Source organism: Pelobates fuscus, chromosome 5 (assembly GCF_036172605.1).
Source record: "Pelobates fuscus isolate aPelFus1 chromosome 5, aPelFus1.pri, whole genome shotgun sequence".
In the NCBI taxonomy this organism is placed as follows: Eukaryota; Metazoa; Chordata; class Amphibia; order Anura; family Pelobatidae; genus Pelobates; species Pelobates fuscus.
In genome coordinates this window covers 312,180,554-312,193,656 of record NC_086321.1, presented here as the reverse complement: position 1 = coordinate 312,193,656, position 13,103 = coordinate 312,180,554, and the positions used below count along the sequence as shown (strand labels likewise).

Genomic DNA, 13,103 nt, shown 5'->3' with positions numbered 1-13,103 from the left:
AATAAATGGATAATTAATCCAAATCTAAGATTTTACAATTTTTCCACACTCAAAATTAACAATGGAACACATTCCAAGTAGAATCAAACCTTGTAATAGTTGTCTTGAAAAGGAGTGAGGAATGTGTAGTCTGGATCGTCGTCTGGGAGCAATGAACTACTGACCAGGATGTTCTCCTGCAGAGGAAATATCAAAATATGAAACAAAAGATATTGTAAGATTTCATTTTATAGTAGCTTGAAAAGGAAAAGGAAAGCATATAAAAGTTTCCTTTCAGGCCATAAAGCTAGGCATATGTGGTCACCAGTAGAGTTGAGTGAACCCGAACTGTAAAGTTCTGGTTCGTACCGAACATTACGTTTTTTGGACCCAGGACCCGAACACTGACATATCACTGTATGTTCGGGTTGGAGTTTGGCGATTTAATGGTGCGCTTCAAAGGCTGCAGGGCAGCCAATCAACAAGCATTTGACTTGTGTGCCCTTAGAAGCCATCACAGCCATGCCTACTAATGGCATGGCTGTGATTGACCAGTGCAGCATGTGACCCAGCCTCTATATATAAGCTGGAGTCACGTAGCGCCACTTGCACATGCGGACTTATTAATGTAGGGAGAGGATGCTGCCGCTGATAGGGACAGCTTAGGAAAGAATTCTGCAAACTGGTACATTAGTGGGGTGGGGTGCACTTCATATCTGAGAGTCAAATAGAAGCTTCAAATACCGCGGTTACATCAGAGTTTTTAAGAGTAAATTTGTTTTGGTGCTAAATAGTACATTAGTGGGGTAGTACATTAGTGGGGTGCACTTCATATCTGAGAGTTAAATAGAAGCGTCAAATACTGCTGTCACATTGCAGTTTTTTTGGGTCCTAAACCGCTAAATAGTATTTTAGTGGGAAGCACTTCATATCTGAGAGTCCAATCAAAGCGTCTAATAGTGTGCTTACAGCGCAGTGGTAAACATTCTTATTTTCTGGGTGTTAATCTGCTGCTTACATTGGAGTTTTAAAAAGTATAGTATATTTGGGGTGTTCACTTCATATCTGAGAGTCAAATCGAAGCGTAACTTTGATTCAAATTTACTACATCGGTCACTTGTAATATTGTTTCACACCTACAACACTTGATACACAGATCTAAGTGACAGATTGATATTTTCTACACTAGAAACTACCAGATACAATGCCTGGATACAATTCTAAAACAATTTCCATATGTCCTTTGCAGACTTTACATGCTGGAAAAACACAGGTGCCAACTGCTGTGCCTTTCTGCAGTGTGCATACCGGCAAGGAGTGCAGGGTTGAGGAGTGGGTGGAGGATGATGAGGTCCTAGACCCTACATGGAATCAAGGTCATGCGAGTGATGTGTGCAGTTTGGAGTAAGAGGCGCTGGTTGCACAGAGGGAGCAGGGTGCAAAAGCGGAGCGGCTGTCCCCTAGCGCTCGTTGGCATGTATTAGCTCGAGAATTACCAGTTATCCAAGTAATACATGTAGCGATCAAAGGATCCATAATAGAGTTGAGCGAACCCGAACTGCAAAGTTTGGGTTCGTACCAGATTTAACGATCCATTCGTAGTTTCATAGTCAGGTGGGCAGTCCGGTGACCAGGACCCAGACACTGTCTGGGCGGCGGTCGGATGACCTGCACCCAGTATGCCTGATGTTGAAGTTAGGAGTCACAGTGTGGAATGGATTAGCAGGGTCTGGTGCAGGGTAACCGCACGCCCTCTGGTGGCCCTCTGCGGCCACATACCAGGACCCTGATGCAGCTTCAGTAAAAAGAGTACTGGATACCAGAAGCCATCACCAGATTGATCCGCAACTTGGAACAGGATGTGACATTCACTGTAGCGGCTGTGCGCGCTTTTGGCGTTGTCACCCTGCTGCTGCTCGCCTGTCTGCGCTGCCGCGTAACTTCGGCCTTCCCGCCCACCGCCTCATAAGACTGTGCGATCAGCAGCAGGCGATAGTGAAGTTTCAGCTGCAGCACGCACAGGTCTGTGGCTCTGCACCAGACTTCCCTCCAATTGATCAGAGTTAAAGGATTTCAAGTGGACTCATTACAATTACAAAGAGCGATGTACTGTTATTTGTCATCACTATCTTCCCGCGTCGAGAGTGGGTCATTTGCGCGCCTGCTGCCTTCCTTGCATGTGGTAGTCGTTTCTCAGGGTGCCTGTATGGAATGGAACCCTGATTCCCTGTTACCCGTGGTCACCATGATAGGCGCAGAAACTGGCATCGAAAGTTGATATGGATGACATCCGCATGCAAAGTCGCCGCCACGGGGATGTGCGATTGGCCTGCGCAACTATAATGTCAACAGCTACTCTGTGGAACAGAGTTGTCTTTTTTTATATGTCCCAATATTTTGGGGGCTACCCCATTTTAAAAAAAAAAATAATATATATATATATATATATATATATATTTATATATATATATATATATATACACAAGGTCAGGAGGGCTGCACTCACCTAAACATGCATTTATTCATGGATTTATTACAGGGTGCTACTGAGACCAAAATACAAAATATACAGATCAGTGCACTCGCTTGTTAACTAAACAGTGATTTCAAATCCTAAAAAGTACTATTTAAAAACACCTCACCTAGGTAGAAAATAATGGGGGTTTGGTTACATTATATGATCATACATTGCATAAGCCTGCCAACTGCATCAAAGTACCCCATTCTTGGCAGGTCCTACTCTAGTAGCCTAATGCTTGCTATTATGAGATTAATCCACTTTCTTGGGAAATGCTTCCTTACTGGGACTCTCTGCAAGTCAAGGCTAAATAGGATCCTGGAATGAGACACCCGTGGCAGGGAGGGGTGCAAAACCCAGGGGTTGGCCTAGACCCCTACAATTATAAACAAGGTCAGGAGGGCTGCACTCACCTAAACATGCATTTATTACAGGGTGCTACTGAGACCAAAATACAAAATATACAGATCAGTGCACTCGCTTGTTAACTAAACAGTGATTTCAAATCCTAAAAAGTACTATTTAAAAACACCTCACCTAGGTAGAAAATAAATAAACCCCCATTATTTTCTACCTAGGTGAGGTGTTTTTAAATAGTACTTTTTAGGATTTGAAATCACTGTTTAGTTAACAAGCGAGTGCACTGATCTGTATATATATATATATATATATATATATATATTTATTTGTGTACGGGGTAATTCGAGGACGTACGATTAAAGGTATGTAGTCTGATAAGGACCAAAGTCGGTTGAGGTGTGCCGAAACCGACGAGAGGTCAGGCCTGCAAAAGAGGGCCCACCTTGTACATTGATGTAAATAATAAAGGGTGAGGTGGGAGGGGAACTTCGAAACGGCGACGATAGGTAAGCTGGGATTTACTCGGGTTTAAATAGGAAAAATTAACCCCTCCCACAACTTCAGGCATATTGCCTTCCATTTGTGTACGGGGTAATTTGAGGACGTACGATTAAAGGTATGTAGTCTGATAAGGACCAAAGTCGGTTGAGGTGTGCCGAAACCGACGAGAGGTCAGGCCTGCAAAAGAGGGCAAAAATAAAAGACAAGATTAATTGCACGATTAGTAAACATTTACTCACATTATGGAAAAGACCGTTGATGCATGGGCGAAGGTCCAAAGTTCCCGATGGTCATATTCTTTTGAACTCAAGAAAACGTAGAAAGCCAAGGAAATTGCTTACTTAAATTACCATGTTAGTAGGTTAAAGGGGAGGCTTAATGGTTATTTTGAAAATTCCCCCACAGACTGTACTGTAGATAGGAAATGGATTGGACGATTTGTGGAGTATTGATCTCTGAAACCTGTCAGCGCTATTACTGAATAAGAAAGAAAATGGGAGCTGTTGGGTATGTTGTCTACCTGTAATGTTAAATTCCTGTAGGTATAGTTTCAATAGTATTGTAGGCTGGTTCAAATAGATGTGGCAAAAATTGTGCAAGCAACCAATTATAACTAACGCAATATTATCTTGAACGATACCACACCTACCCATACCGTAAGCTGTAGAGTATGTAGACAAATCTTACCTGCGTAAAACTCTAAACTTAAGGCATGAATGCCTTCTGACCTGCAGAGGATCTCTGGGCCGTATGTTCTTAAGCTCAACCTCTACTTTAAGCAAGGTCTGATTTCAGGACTATAGGAGCGGCTAAGGCGGGGGACTTGAGAAAAGATAGTACGTCCTGGGGCTATTTCTTGTAGCATGCTGTGAGGAGGGAAGAAAATATATTTGTTTTAACCATGCAACTTCTATGCCAACTGAAAATCCCGTATAGTAGAGCTTCTTGCGAACGAGTACTGATAGGTGAAGATAAGGACTATCATGTTGGAGGTAAGGCCCTTATCATTTGCCCCGTGTCTGAGAGGGGCCCTACCTCTGATTTGGCCCATGTGGTCTTGTATCTACTACGTGCAGCGGGTTGTTTACTGTTGGTAAAAGAGACTATACTTGTGGCCGTGACCATGACTTTGCGAGATACTAACTCCGAGTTGGACCGTCGGGTTGGACCGTCGGGTGGAACCTCCGTGTTGAGATGAGTAGGTGGCCTCATGCGAATTTGACTAACTTCAGAACTTCTAATCCTTGGCAGGCTTGTTACTCGTGGATGAGCGTTACTCACAAATGGTAGGTTAGGTTAACTGGATAACCACAGCGAAAAGGACTGTAAAGGCACCTGACGAACTATCTGTATTGATGCGAACCGAATAGAATGAAATGCAGTAATTCATAGTAGGAAAAAGGTGTGCGCTTAAGATAGGAAGCTGAAAGGAGCTTTGATTGCGGTTTAAGCTTAAACGAGTTTGTATAATAAATACCCCTTAATCGTTTACTTGATAGGCTTGGACCGTAAATGTGTATATTATATGATGCCTATGGTGTTACTTCTTAAACAGAAACAGATAGCATGACTAAGTTCAAGAGGTCCTTCAGGAGTAACTTCAAATAACATAGTGAAATGTATGCAGTACTAAACAACATGATGAATTAATTGAATTGCGCCTGGAGAACCCTGCGAGGGTCAAGCGTGCAGAGAGAAGACTATTAGTTGTTAAGGATTTGAATGGTATTGTTTGTTCGTGATGACGGCCGAGTGATGTCTCGATATTGATATGAAGCGAGAGGGAAACCTGTGTACCCTGTTTTCATTAGATTGCTAATGCTCTAACCTGTGTAGATTGTATAAGTGACTTAGACGTGAGAATTAAGCGATGGTACGAGTCAACGTATGTAATTTAGAACTCAACGTACTGAAAGACCCCTAAGGGGTTGCAAAGTAACAAATACAAAATAAACTTGTAAGCAGTCACTACATGTATGTAAGTGTCTAGAGGACCTGATGACGGTCCAATACGAAGCCTAACCTGTACAACGTGTAACGTAAAGGCAGCGTGTGCCCCCAATATACATATTCAACTGAAATTATATGTAAGAAAAATGCCTGAAACGAATTGTTGGAGGAAACCGACGATCTTGGTTTCTACTAGATTGATATGGTACTTAGTGAATGTGGTATAATTGGATCACAAGTGAGTGACAAGTTGGGAAAATATATATCCTTGTACTGCTATAACTAGTTCTCTAGTAGACCCTTAGCCCGTCAGTGATTTACGTATTGAAAACATAGATTAGCCCTGTATGATAGTTTTGACATACTGTTTGTATTACTGTAAGGGTATGTAACTCACAATCGAAACTAACGCTATGACGGGGCAGAAAATAACCCGCTAGGATACCTGAACATAGTGGTTTATGCGTGATGAGTCTGTAGGATGCTGACCCCCCAACTTACGAGGTGTGTGTGTGTGTGTGTGTGTATGTGTGTGAGAGTATGAGTGCATGAGTGCTGGCTGACTAGCTAGTGCCGCAATGCGGCGAAACGATTACTCTAGATTGGTGACAGGTGAGGCCCTGCTATTTGCCAAGCGGCTGGAGAGGCTCTATCTATGCGTTGGCGCGAGGGGATAACGTGGCCACTGAACGTTGTGGCGGGGTGTCGGCCTCTCTGTGAAAGTTAAACATAAGATAGCATGGGAGTGACAGATGAGGCCCTCTCTATGCCACAATGCGAGGCGACTAACTATGATTTGGCCCGAGGGGCGTAGTACCTCCGAGTATGAGGATGGGTGTTGGCCTTGCGGGACCGCTAACCTAAGGCGAAGAAGCCAGGGGGAAATAACAACTAGTGGACACCTAGGAAACCTGACAGCCAGCCACTGCTAGCTAAGAGGGAAGGTTAGTTAGTGAGAAAGGACATACCACGAAACGAAACGTGGGTGGTAATGAGTTAGGATCGTGCTGCTGACCGAAACTGGAGTGACCTGTGAGCACGTCGGGATCTAGATGGTCGGTACGTATAAACTAGAATGCATGTATGTGGTGTTCGAGGTGCCATAAACGAGGTCTTTTTTTTTTTAATGCGGATCTTGTTCATAGAACTGATAAAAAATGCGTACTCGCTTTTGCCGAGGCTTGTTCCTCGGAACTGTAGTGTGAACTTAAATGCACGTGTCTATAAACATATGTGCTTGTCTGCGCAGAGGTGTACAAGTCAAGGTAATCAGGCAATCGTAGGTCTTAAGTGCAACGCTGAATATGTCAGAATCTTTAAATAGGTTTAGTAATGTAATGCACGGCGTAATTGTCACGTATGCAAGCTGTGTTTATTCAAAGCGTGTGCTGATGAATGTAAAATGTGCATAACTGTCAGAGCACCTCCCACTGACTGATCCCCCATTCTCATTCTAGTCAAATCGCGTATGGTTGCCTGTGCAGGGGTGCTCGATGGTAAATACGCTTGGTAGTGTAATGTGTAGGTATATGAAACAGAAAGTATATGCGTCAAAGTTAAGGCATAGTAATAAATAGTGCAGCAGTCAGGCAACTAAGTAAGCAGAATTAAACAACCGTAACAGCGTATATATTGACTCAAGAAAGTACTTATTATTTTACCTTGAGAGCATGGTGACTTGATTCCCTATTTAACATATATACATACACATATACATATATACAAATATACACATATATACATATATATATACATACACACACACTCATATAAAACAAATGCCAAAACAAACACAAATAAAACATTTTGTAAAAGCATCTCGAAAGTAAGCCATGAATATCACAACTTATAATTAATAAGAACTAAATAGCCTAAAAGAGCACAAGAACATAATCACCTGTTAATGTAAGTCATACGAACCGACCTGTCATACGCATTAGTTATCTAATTAAAACAGTTTACATAAATTATACCCCCATCGGACAGCAGAATTTCAACCAATTGATACTTGTAACAATGTTGTGAACGCGATTTGAGAAAAAATGCAGTTTGTATGAATGTAAAACTCTAGGTAGCCGGATGACTAAACGCAGAGAAGGAGATTTTTACGAATGAAGATGTAAGCTGAACATTGCTTTGTATAGCCGAAATGAGTTACAATTTTTCAAAGCTTTAATACAAAATATATACTAGGAGATCAACCGTACCTTCAAGGTGTTGTTGGCATTGCACCGACTTGCGGTAAACGGGAAAATCTTTATTTACCGTATTGAAGTAAATGCATGTTATTACTCAGAAGCAAATCTTCAATCACTAGATAATACTTAAAATTGTCATAAACCAAGCACAAGCTCGCGCAGAGAAACTGATTGTTTCGCCTAGGGAACCTTTAAGAAACTCCGTGTCATAACGTTAATAAGATGAACAAGACTGAATACGCCCAAATTACTTTACATTAACTTGTGTTACCAGAGCTATTTAGGGTGTCTCGAAGCCTAAAAGAATCCCCATAAACACACTAGAAAGATGACCGATTACCTGTCAAGAATAATGTGGAAGTTGCACATCTGTTATAAAGATCGTTTACATGGAATGCTCTCCGCAACATTTGCTCATTAAAGTAATGACCTAATAAGAACTGGGTACGGAGAGCAAACACAGAGTAATTTGCGTGAAGTATTGGGAGGAAAGTGAACCGGCGACAGAGAACTGTTGTATGTAGTTTAAAAGAAAAAGTTGAACGGCGAGAATAGCCCGAACGTGGCCATTCTCGCCGGTTACCTGGTGTACGTTAGTCTCTGAGTATGGGAGCGTCTGTGCGAACAGAGGTTGGCGGGAAGCCGCAAGGAACGACGGAACCGGAAGCGTGTCGCCGAGGACCCGGAAGCTGTACTGGCGAGAGGGAGACTAGCAAGCCAGAACTTCGAAACAGCGACGATAGGTAAGCTGGGATTTACTCGGGTTTAAATAGGAAAAATTAATCCCTCCCACAACTTCAGGCATATTGCCTTCCATACATATATATATATATATATATATATATATATCAAGAAGGAAAGAGATGCACTCTCAGAGTGCATCTCTTTCCTTCTTGCTATACATACCCAGCGTGGGATTGCACCAAGGCATTTTTCCTACGTATTCATTGAAAAGGTGAGTGCCACTACATTTGTGTATATACATATATATATATATATATATATATATATACACATATATTTGTGTTAAGGGCTCATGATAGTACAGAAGAAACAGAAGAAACAAACACTGATAAGTGTAGGATGGTATTAAAAGAGGAAGTCGGTTGTGGTGTGCTGGAACCGACGATGAGGTAGGCCTGTAAATAAAGAGGGCCCACCAAGAAGAAATGTAATAGAAAAAGAGTTAATAATGAGGAGTGGGTGGGAGGGTGATGCAGCGCTGACCTCGAACGGTATGGAGCCAGGTAAGGGGTGTCGCTTAAGTAGGGAAGAGATGTGTCATACGCCCTTCCCACAATTACAGGCCAAAAGGCCTTAATACTTGTGTTAAGGGCTCATGATAGTACAGAAGAAACAAACACTGATAAGTGTAGGGTGGTATTAAAAGAGCAAGTCGGTTGTGGTGTGCCTGTAAATAAAGAGGGCAAAAGTAGAAAATCAAATTTACTACATACCAGCAATATACTGTCAGGGCTCCGCGGGCAGCGGTGAGGGGAGGCTGCAATCCTCTTGCAGCACTCACCCTCGGTCCGTCGCTACCCGCGGTCCCCTCTCCCCTTACCGGTCAGCGAGCGGCGTCCTCTCCTCTTGACACGCCGCTCGCGTCCTCCTCTCCTCCTCCCAGCGGCAGCATGTCTAACGCTGCACGCTGGGAGCCGGCACTGTTATCAGAACGCCGGGGTCACTCACGTGACCCGGCGTTAAAGCGACAGTGCAACAATCACAGTGGGGGGTATAGATATCCCCCACGTGTGATTGTTAATTCTGATTGGAAGTTATCCAATCAGAATTAAGATAAGGTTATAAATACTTACCTTTCCTGTCTCTCAGTGCCCTGTTGTGGTCTTTGCTTTATAGTATTGATTCTGAACGTGTGCTTTCTGGTTACGAACTCTCTGGCTTGTTATACTGACTTTGTGACTTTCTCCTACCCTTTGACCTCGGCTTGTTTCTCGTTATTCTGTTTTCTGGTTCCCCTTACTCGGCTTGTCTCCTGACTATTCTGTGTGTGCTTAGCCCGGCCACTCTAAGGACCGGTACTGCATACTTTCTGTGTGTTTGTCTGTGTGTGTGTTAGCGTGTTGGGTTCCCCGGAATCGTGACATATACATACTTTTAACCAGACATGTTTTGAAAGGCATTTCTTACTTCTTGTACCGGGTTAGGTATGTATCTAGAGTAAGCAGATGATTTCCAGCGCCCTAGTGACTTGATAACATGTACTGGAATGTTTGCACTGGATGCTGTGGAGGCCGCTCCTATGCGGAAGGAGTGGCCCGAATAGTTAGCTGATTTGAGGCCCAGCTGTGTAAGTAAAGACCTGACGTGTGTCATTAAGGTGGTGGTAGTGAGTACCGAACCTTGTAGACGGAAAAGTGATTGAGATGGTGGTGCGTTGATATGCTGGGTATATGAGTCCAGTAGTTTGACGGGGCACCACCTGTTGTGAGTAGGATAGTGTTTAACCTCTACTGGAGGTGCATGTTGATTGGTTTTGGAGTGAGGCAGAGTCAAGATATAATAGTCCATGTGTTTTGTTAAGTGTGAATGAAGTAGGATGTGAGTGGACTGTGTTGTGTTAATGGCGGTAAATTCTCTTGGTCTCAAAAACCCATAAAAAGCTACGTATATAGCGGTTTTAATGACGAGATTTGTGTTGTTGGCAAAGGGTTTTAAATCTAGTGAGCTGGATAAGTCTTTAAAAATATGGAAGTCTATAGGTAGCCTCTGGGTCGTACGTGGGGGTTCGGATCTCTGAATACCCCTAAGGATGTTCTTAATTTGGTAGGAGGACATGAAACTTGAGTTGTTTGGTTGTAAAGTTAGCATGTGATGTTGGACGCCTGTTAGATATAGTTTGATTGTGTTGTATGATAGTTTGAGTTTGAGGTGGCAAAAAGAAGCAAAGCTCAACAAGGATGTCATGATGAAAGGTTGTAAGATGTTGTGTTCCGACAGGAATCTTTTAAATAAAAAGAAGACCCTGTCGTACGTTTTCCGGGTATTGGTAGACAGTGCTAATTGGGACAATGTCCTGCTATGTTGCATGATAGCGTCTAGTCCATTACTAGATGGTGGAATAGTGGAGTGGTCGTGGCTGTGAGTGCGGCTGACGGGAGTATTTGCCGAAAAGCCTGGAAATTAAAACGAGACAAGTTGTCAGCAGCCGTGTTACATAAACCTGGAACGTGAACACAAAACAAGAAGAAATTATGACATGCAGCCAGCCAAGTGAGTTTTCTCAGGAATATCATAATAGTCAGTGATTTGGATCGGCCTTTGTTTATAATGTGACAGGTTGCTTGGTTGTCTGAGTAGCAACGTACTGACGAACCTGCCCATAAATGCCCCCATGCCACGGCAGCCGCCACGAACGGATATATCTCAAACAGAGCTGAGGTAGTGGAAAAACCCTCCAGGTCCTGAACCTCTGAAGGCCAGCTGCCCCAAAGCCATTCGTTCCCAAAAATTGCTGCAAAACCTGTGGTAGACGCCGCGTCTGACCAAATGGTAGGTGAGGAGTCAGACAATTTAGGGAGGAACATACTTTTACCATTCCAGGTGGTTAAAAAGTTTCTCCACATAAGTAGGTCTGCCGTGGCTTGGGTATCCAGGGGTAACCTGTGTGCATCATGTCTAAAAAGTGGGAACATGTAAAGGAGTCGTGAGATGAAAGCCCGGCCTTGAGGTATGATGCGCATGGCAAAATTCAGTGACCCAAGCAGAGACTGTAATTCTTTGCGGTTGCAAGTACCGAGTTGTATATAGAGATTTATGTTGGTAAGAATGTTTTCTACCTTGGTGCGTGGCAGGCTAGCTTGCATGGTGGCTGAGTCTAGCATGATACCCAGGAATGTGATGAAGGTATCTGGTCCTTCAGTCTTGGTGGGGGAGACTGGGACGCCCACCTGTTTGAAAAGGCTGATGGTTTCTTTGAGGCTACTGGGAGGGGAAATATTCTCCTCGACCAGTAAGAAATCATCCAGATAATGTATAACTGTAGGGCATATGGCTATATTTAATAGCAACCAGCATAGGGTTTCAGCGAATACGTCAAAAATGGACGGACTACTTTTGGAACCAAAAGTTAAGCGTGAGAAAAAATAGTAGTTCCCGGCCCACTTAACCCCATGCAGGTGCCACAGTGTAGGGTGGATAGGCAATAACTTGAAGGCATTTGTGATATCAGTCTTGCTGAGCCATGCTCCGACCCCTGCCTGCATGATAGCCGTAATGGCGTGATCTATGGTGGAATATTGCAGTGAAAATTCCTCAGAGGGTATGAGGGAGTTCAGACTAGGAGTGGCAGAGGTGTGAGGTGCAGATAGATCGATGATAAGTCTGTTTGTGGGAAGATTTCCCCGTGACAATACCGATGGGGTTTGTCCGCCATGTGGTGAAAGGAGGGGACTGGAAGGGCCCCAATAGGAAGCCCTCTGCCACTTCTTTGGCTATGAGTGTGTCCACCGCTGTAGGGTTTTGTTGTGCGGATTGTAAATTAGGACATTCCAGGATTCCGGAAGGCATGTGTATGAGACCTGTGTGGAATCCTTCTGATAGACCTGAGATAATGAATTCTACCAAATGTCTAGATGGATGATGTGACAGTAATGCCTTAAGTACAGAAATGTTTATCGACGTTAAGTATTGTTTAGGGTACATTTTATTTGGACACATAGTTTTAGCATGTGCCCTGAAACATTTTGAACATATATGCAATAACCGACATCCACTGTAATTACATGCTCCAACATTAAAATTATTACATATCTGGGACTTGCCCAGAAACTTGATAGGCCGTCCCAGTTTGTCTTTGGGTGTTTTTTCTGCAGAACCAGCGGAACTAGTGCCCTGCGAGGGGGTAGGTTCGTTCGCAGTGGTTGGACAGAAATTAGCCGTATGAGCCATGGAGGAGCAGTATGCACAAGCCGGCGTTCTTAGACCTGCAAAGTGCCTGCAGAAAATGACCGTATCAATCTTGCTCCAGTTGGACCTTGTTCCGTACTGGGAGAAAGCGACAGACACTTTGGCAGAAAAGGATCTATGGTAATCATAGAAAGCTGACCCACCATATTTGTTGCCCAGGTCCACCAGCTTGTGCATATACAAGTCAAACTCCTCACGTCTGTGGGGATATACAGCACAGATAACATCACGATAAATGCCAAATGTCAACACAAATTCAGGGATAGTCAGTTTCCTATTTAATCGGGCATCCCTAGATTTGACCACCACAGAAATATCGTCATAAGCGTATGTCTTATGTTCCACGACATCCTGGGAGGCAATCAGCAATGAAGCCAAGTTGATATCTTTACCTTCCATGATATCTTTTTTGAGGTGCTCAGGTATGATATGGGCAGGGTAAACCTCTTGATCATCCGAGGTGATGGCTGGAGAAACTGATTGTAACTCGACCAGTGCTGGAGGGGTTGCAGCGGCCGGTCCAGCCATGGTAAGGGCTGTAGTGACCGATTCAAGTTTCTCCAGCCTAGAATTGACCTTGCTCATGGATGCCATGAGGGATGAGAGCATGCCATGTATATCTCCTGGGTTAGACTGGCTAGTCCCTTCCCCAGCGTCCATGTTATTGG

At 43.5% G+C, this 13,103-nt stretch overlaps 1 protein-coding gene across 1 annotated transcript in view; it reads right to left on the bottom strand.

Annotated features, from left to right (window-relative positions):
- Window positions 1-13,103, bottom strand: part of LOC134612223 (uncharacterized) — a 409,549-nt gene that overhangs the window by 38 nt on the left and 396,408 nt on the right. Inside the window, exon 9 of the mRNA XM_063456572.1 lies at window positions 90-176. Coding sequence (XP_063312642.1) covers window positions 90-176 — 87 coding nt within the window. The remainder of the gene's footprint in view (window positions 1-89; window positions 177-13,103) is intronic.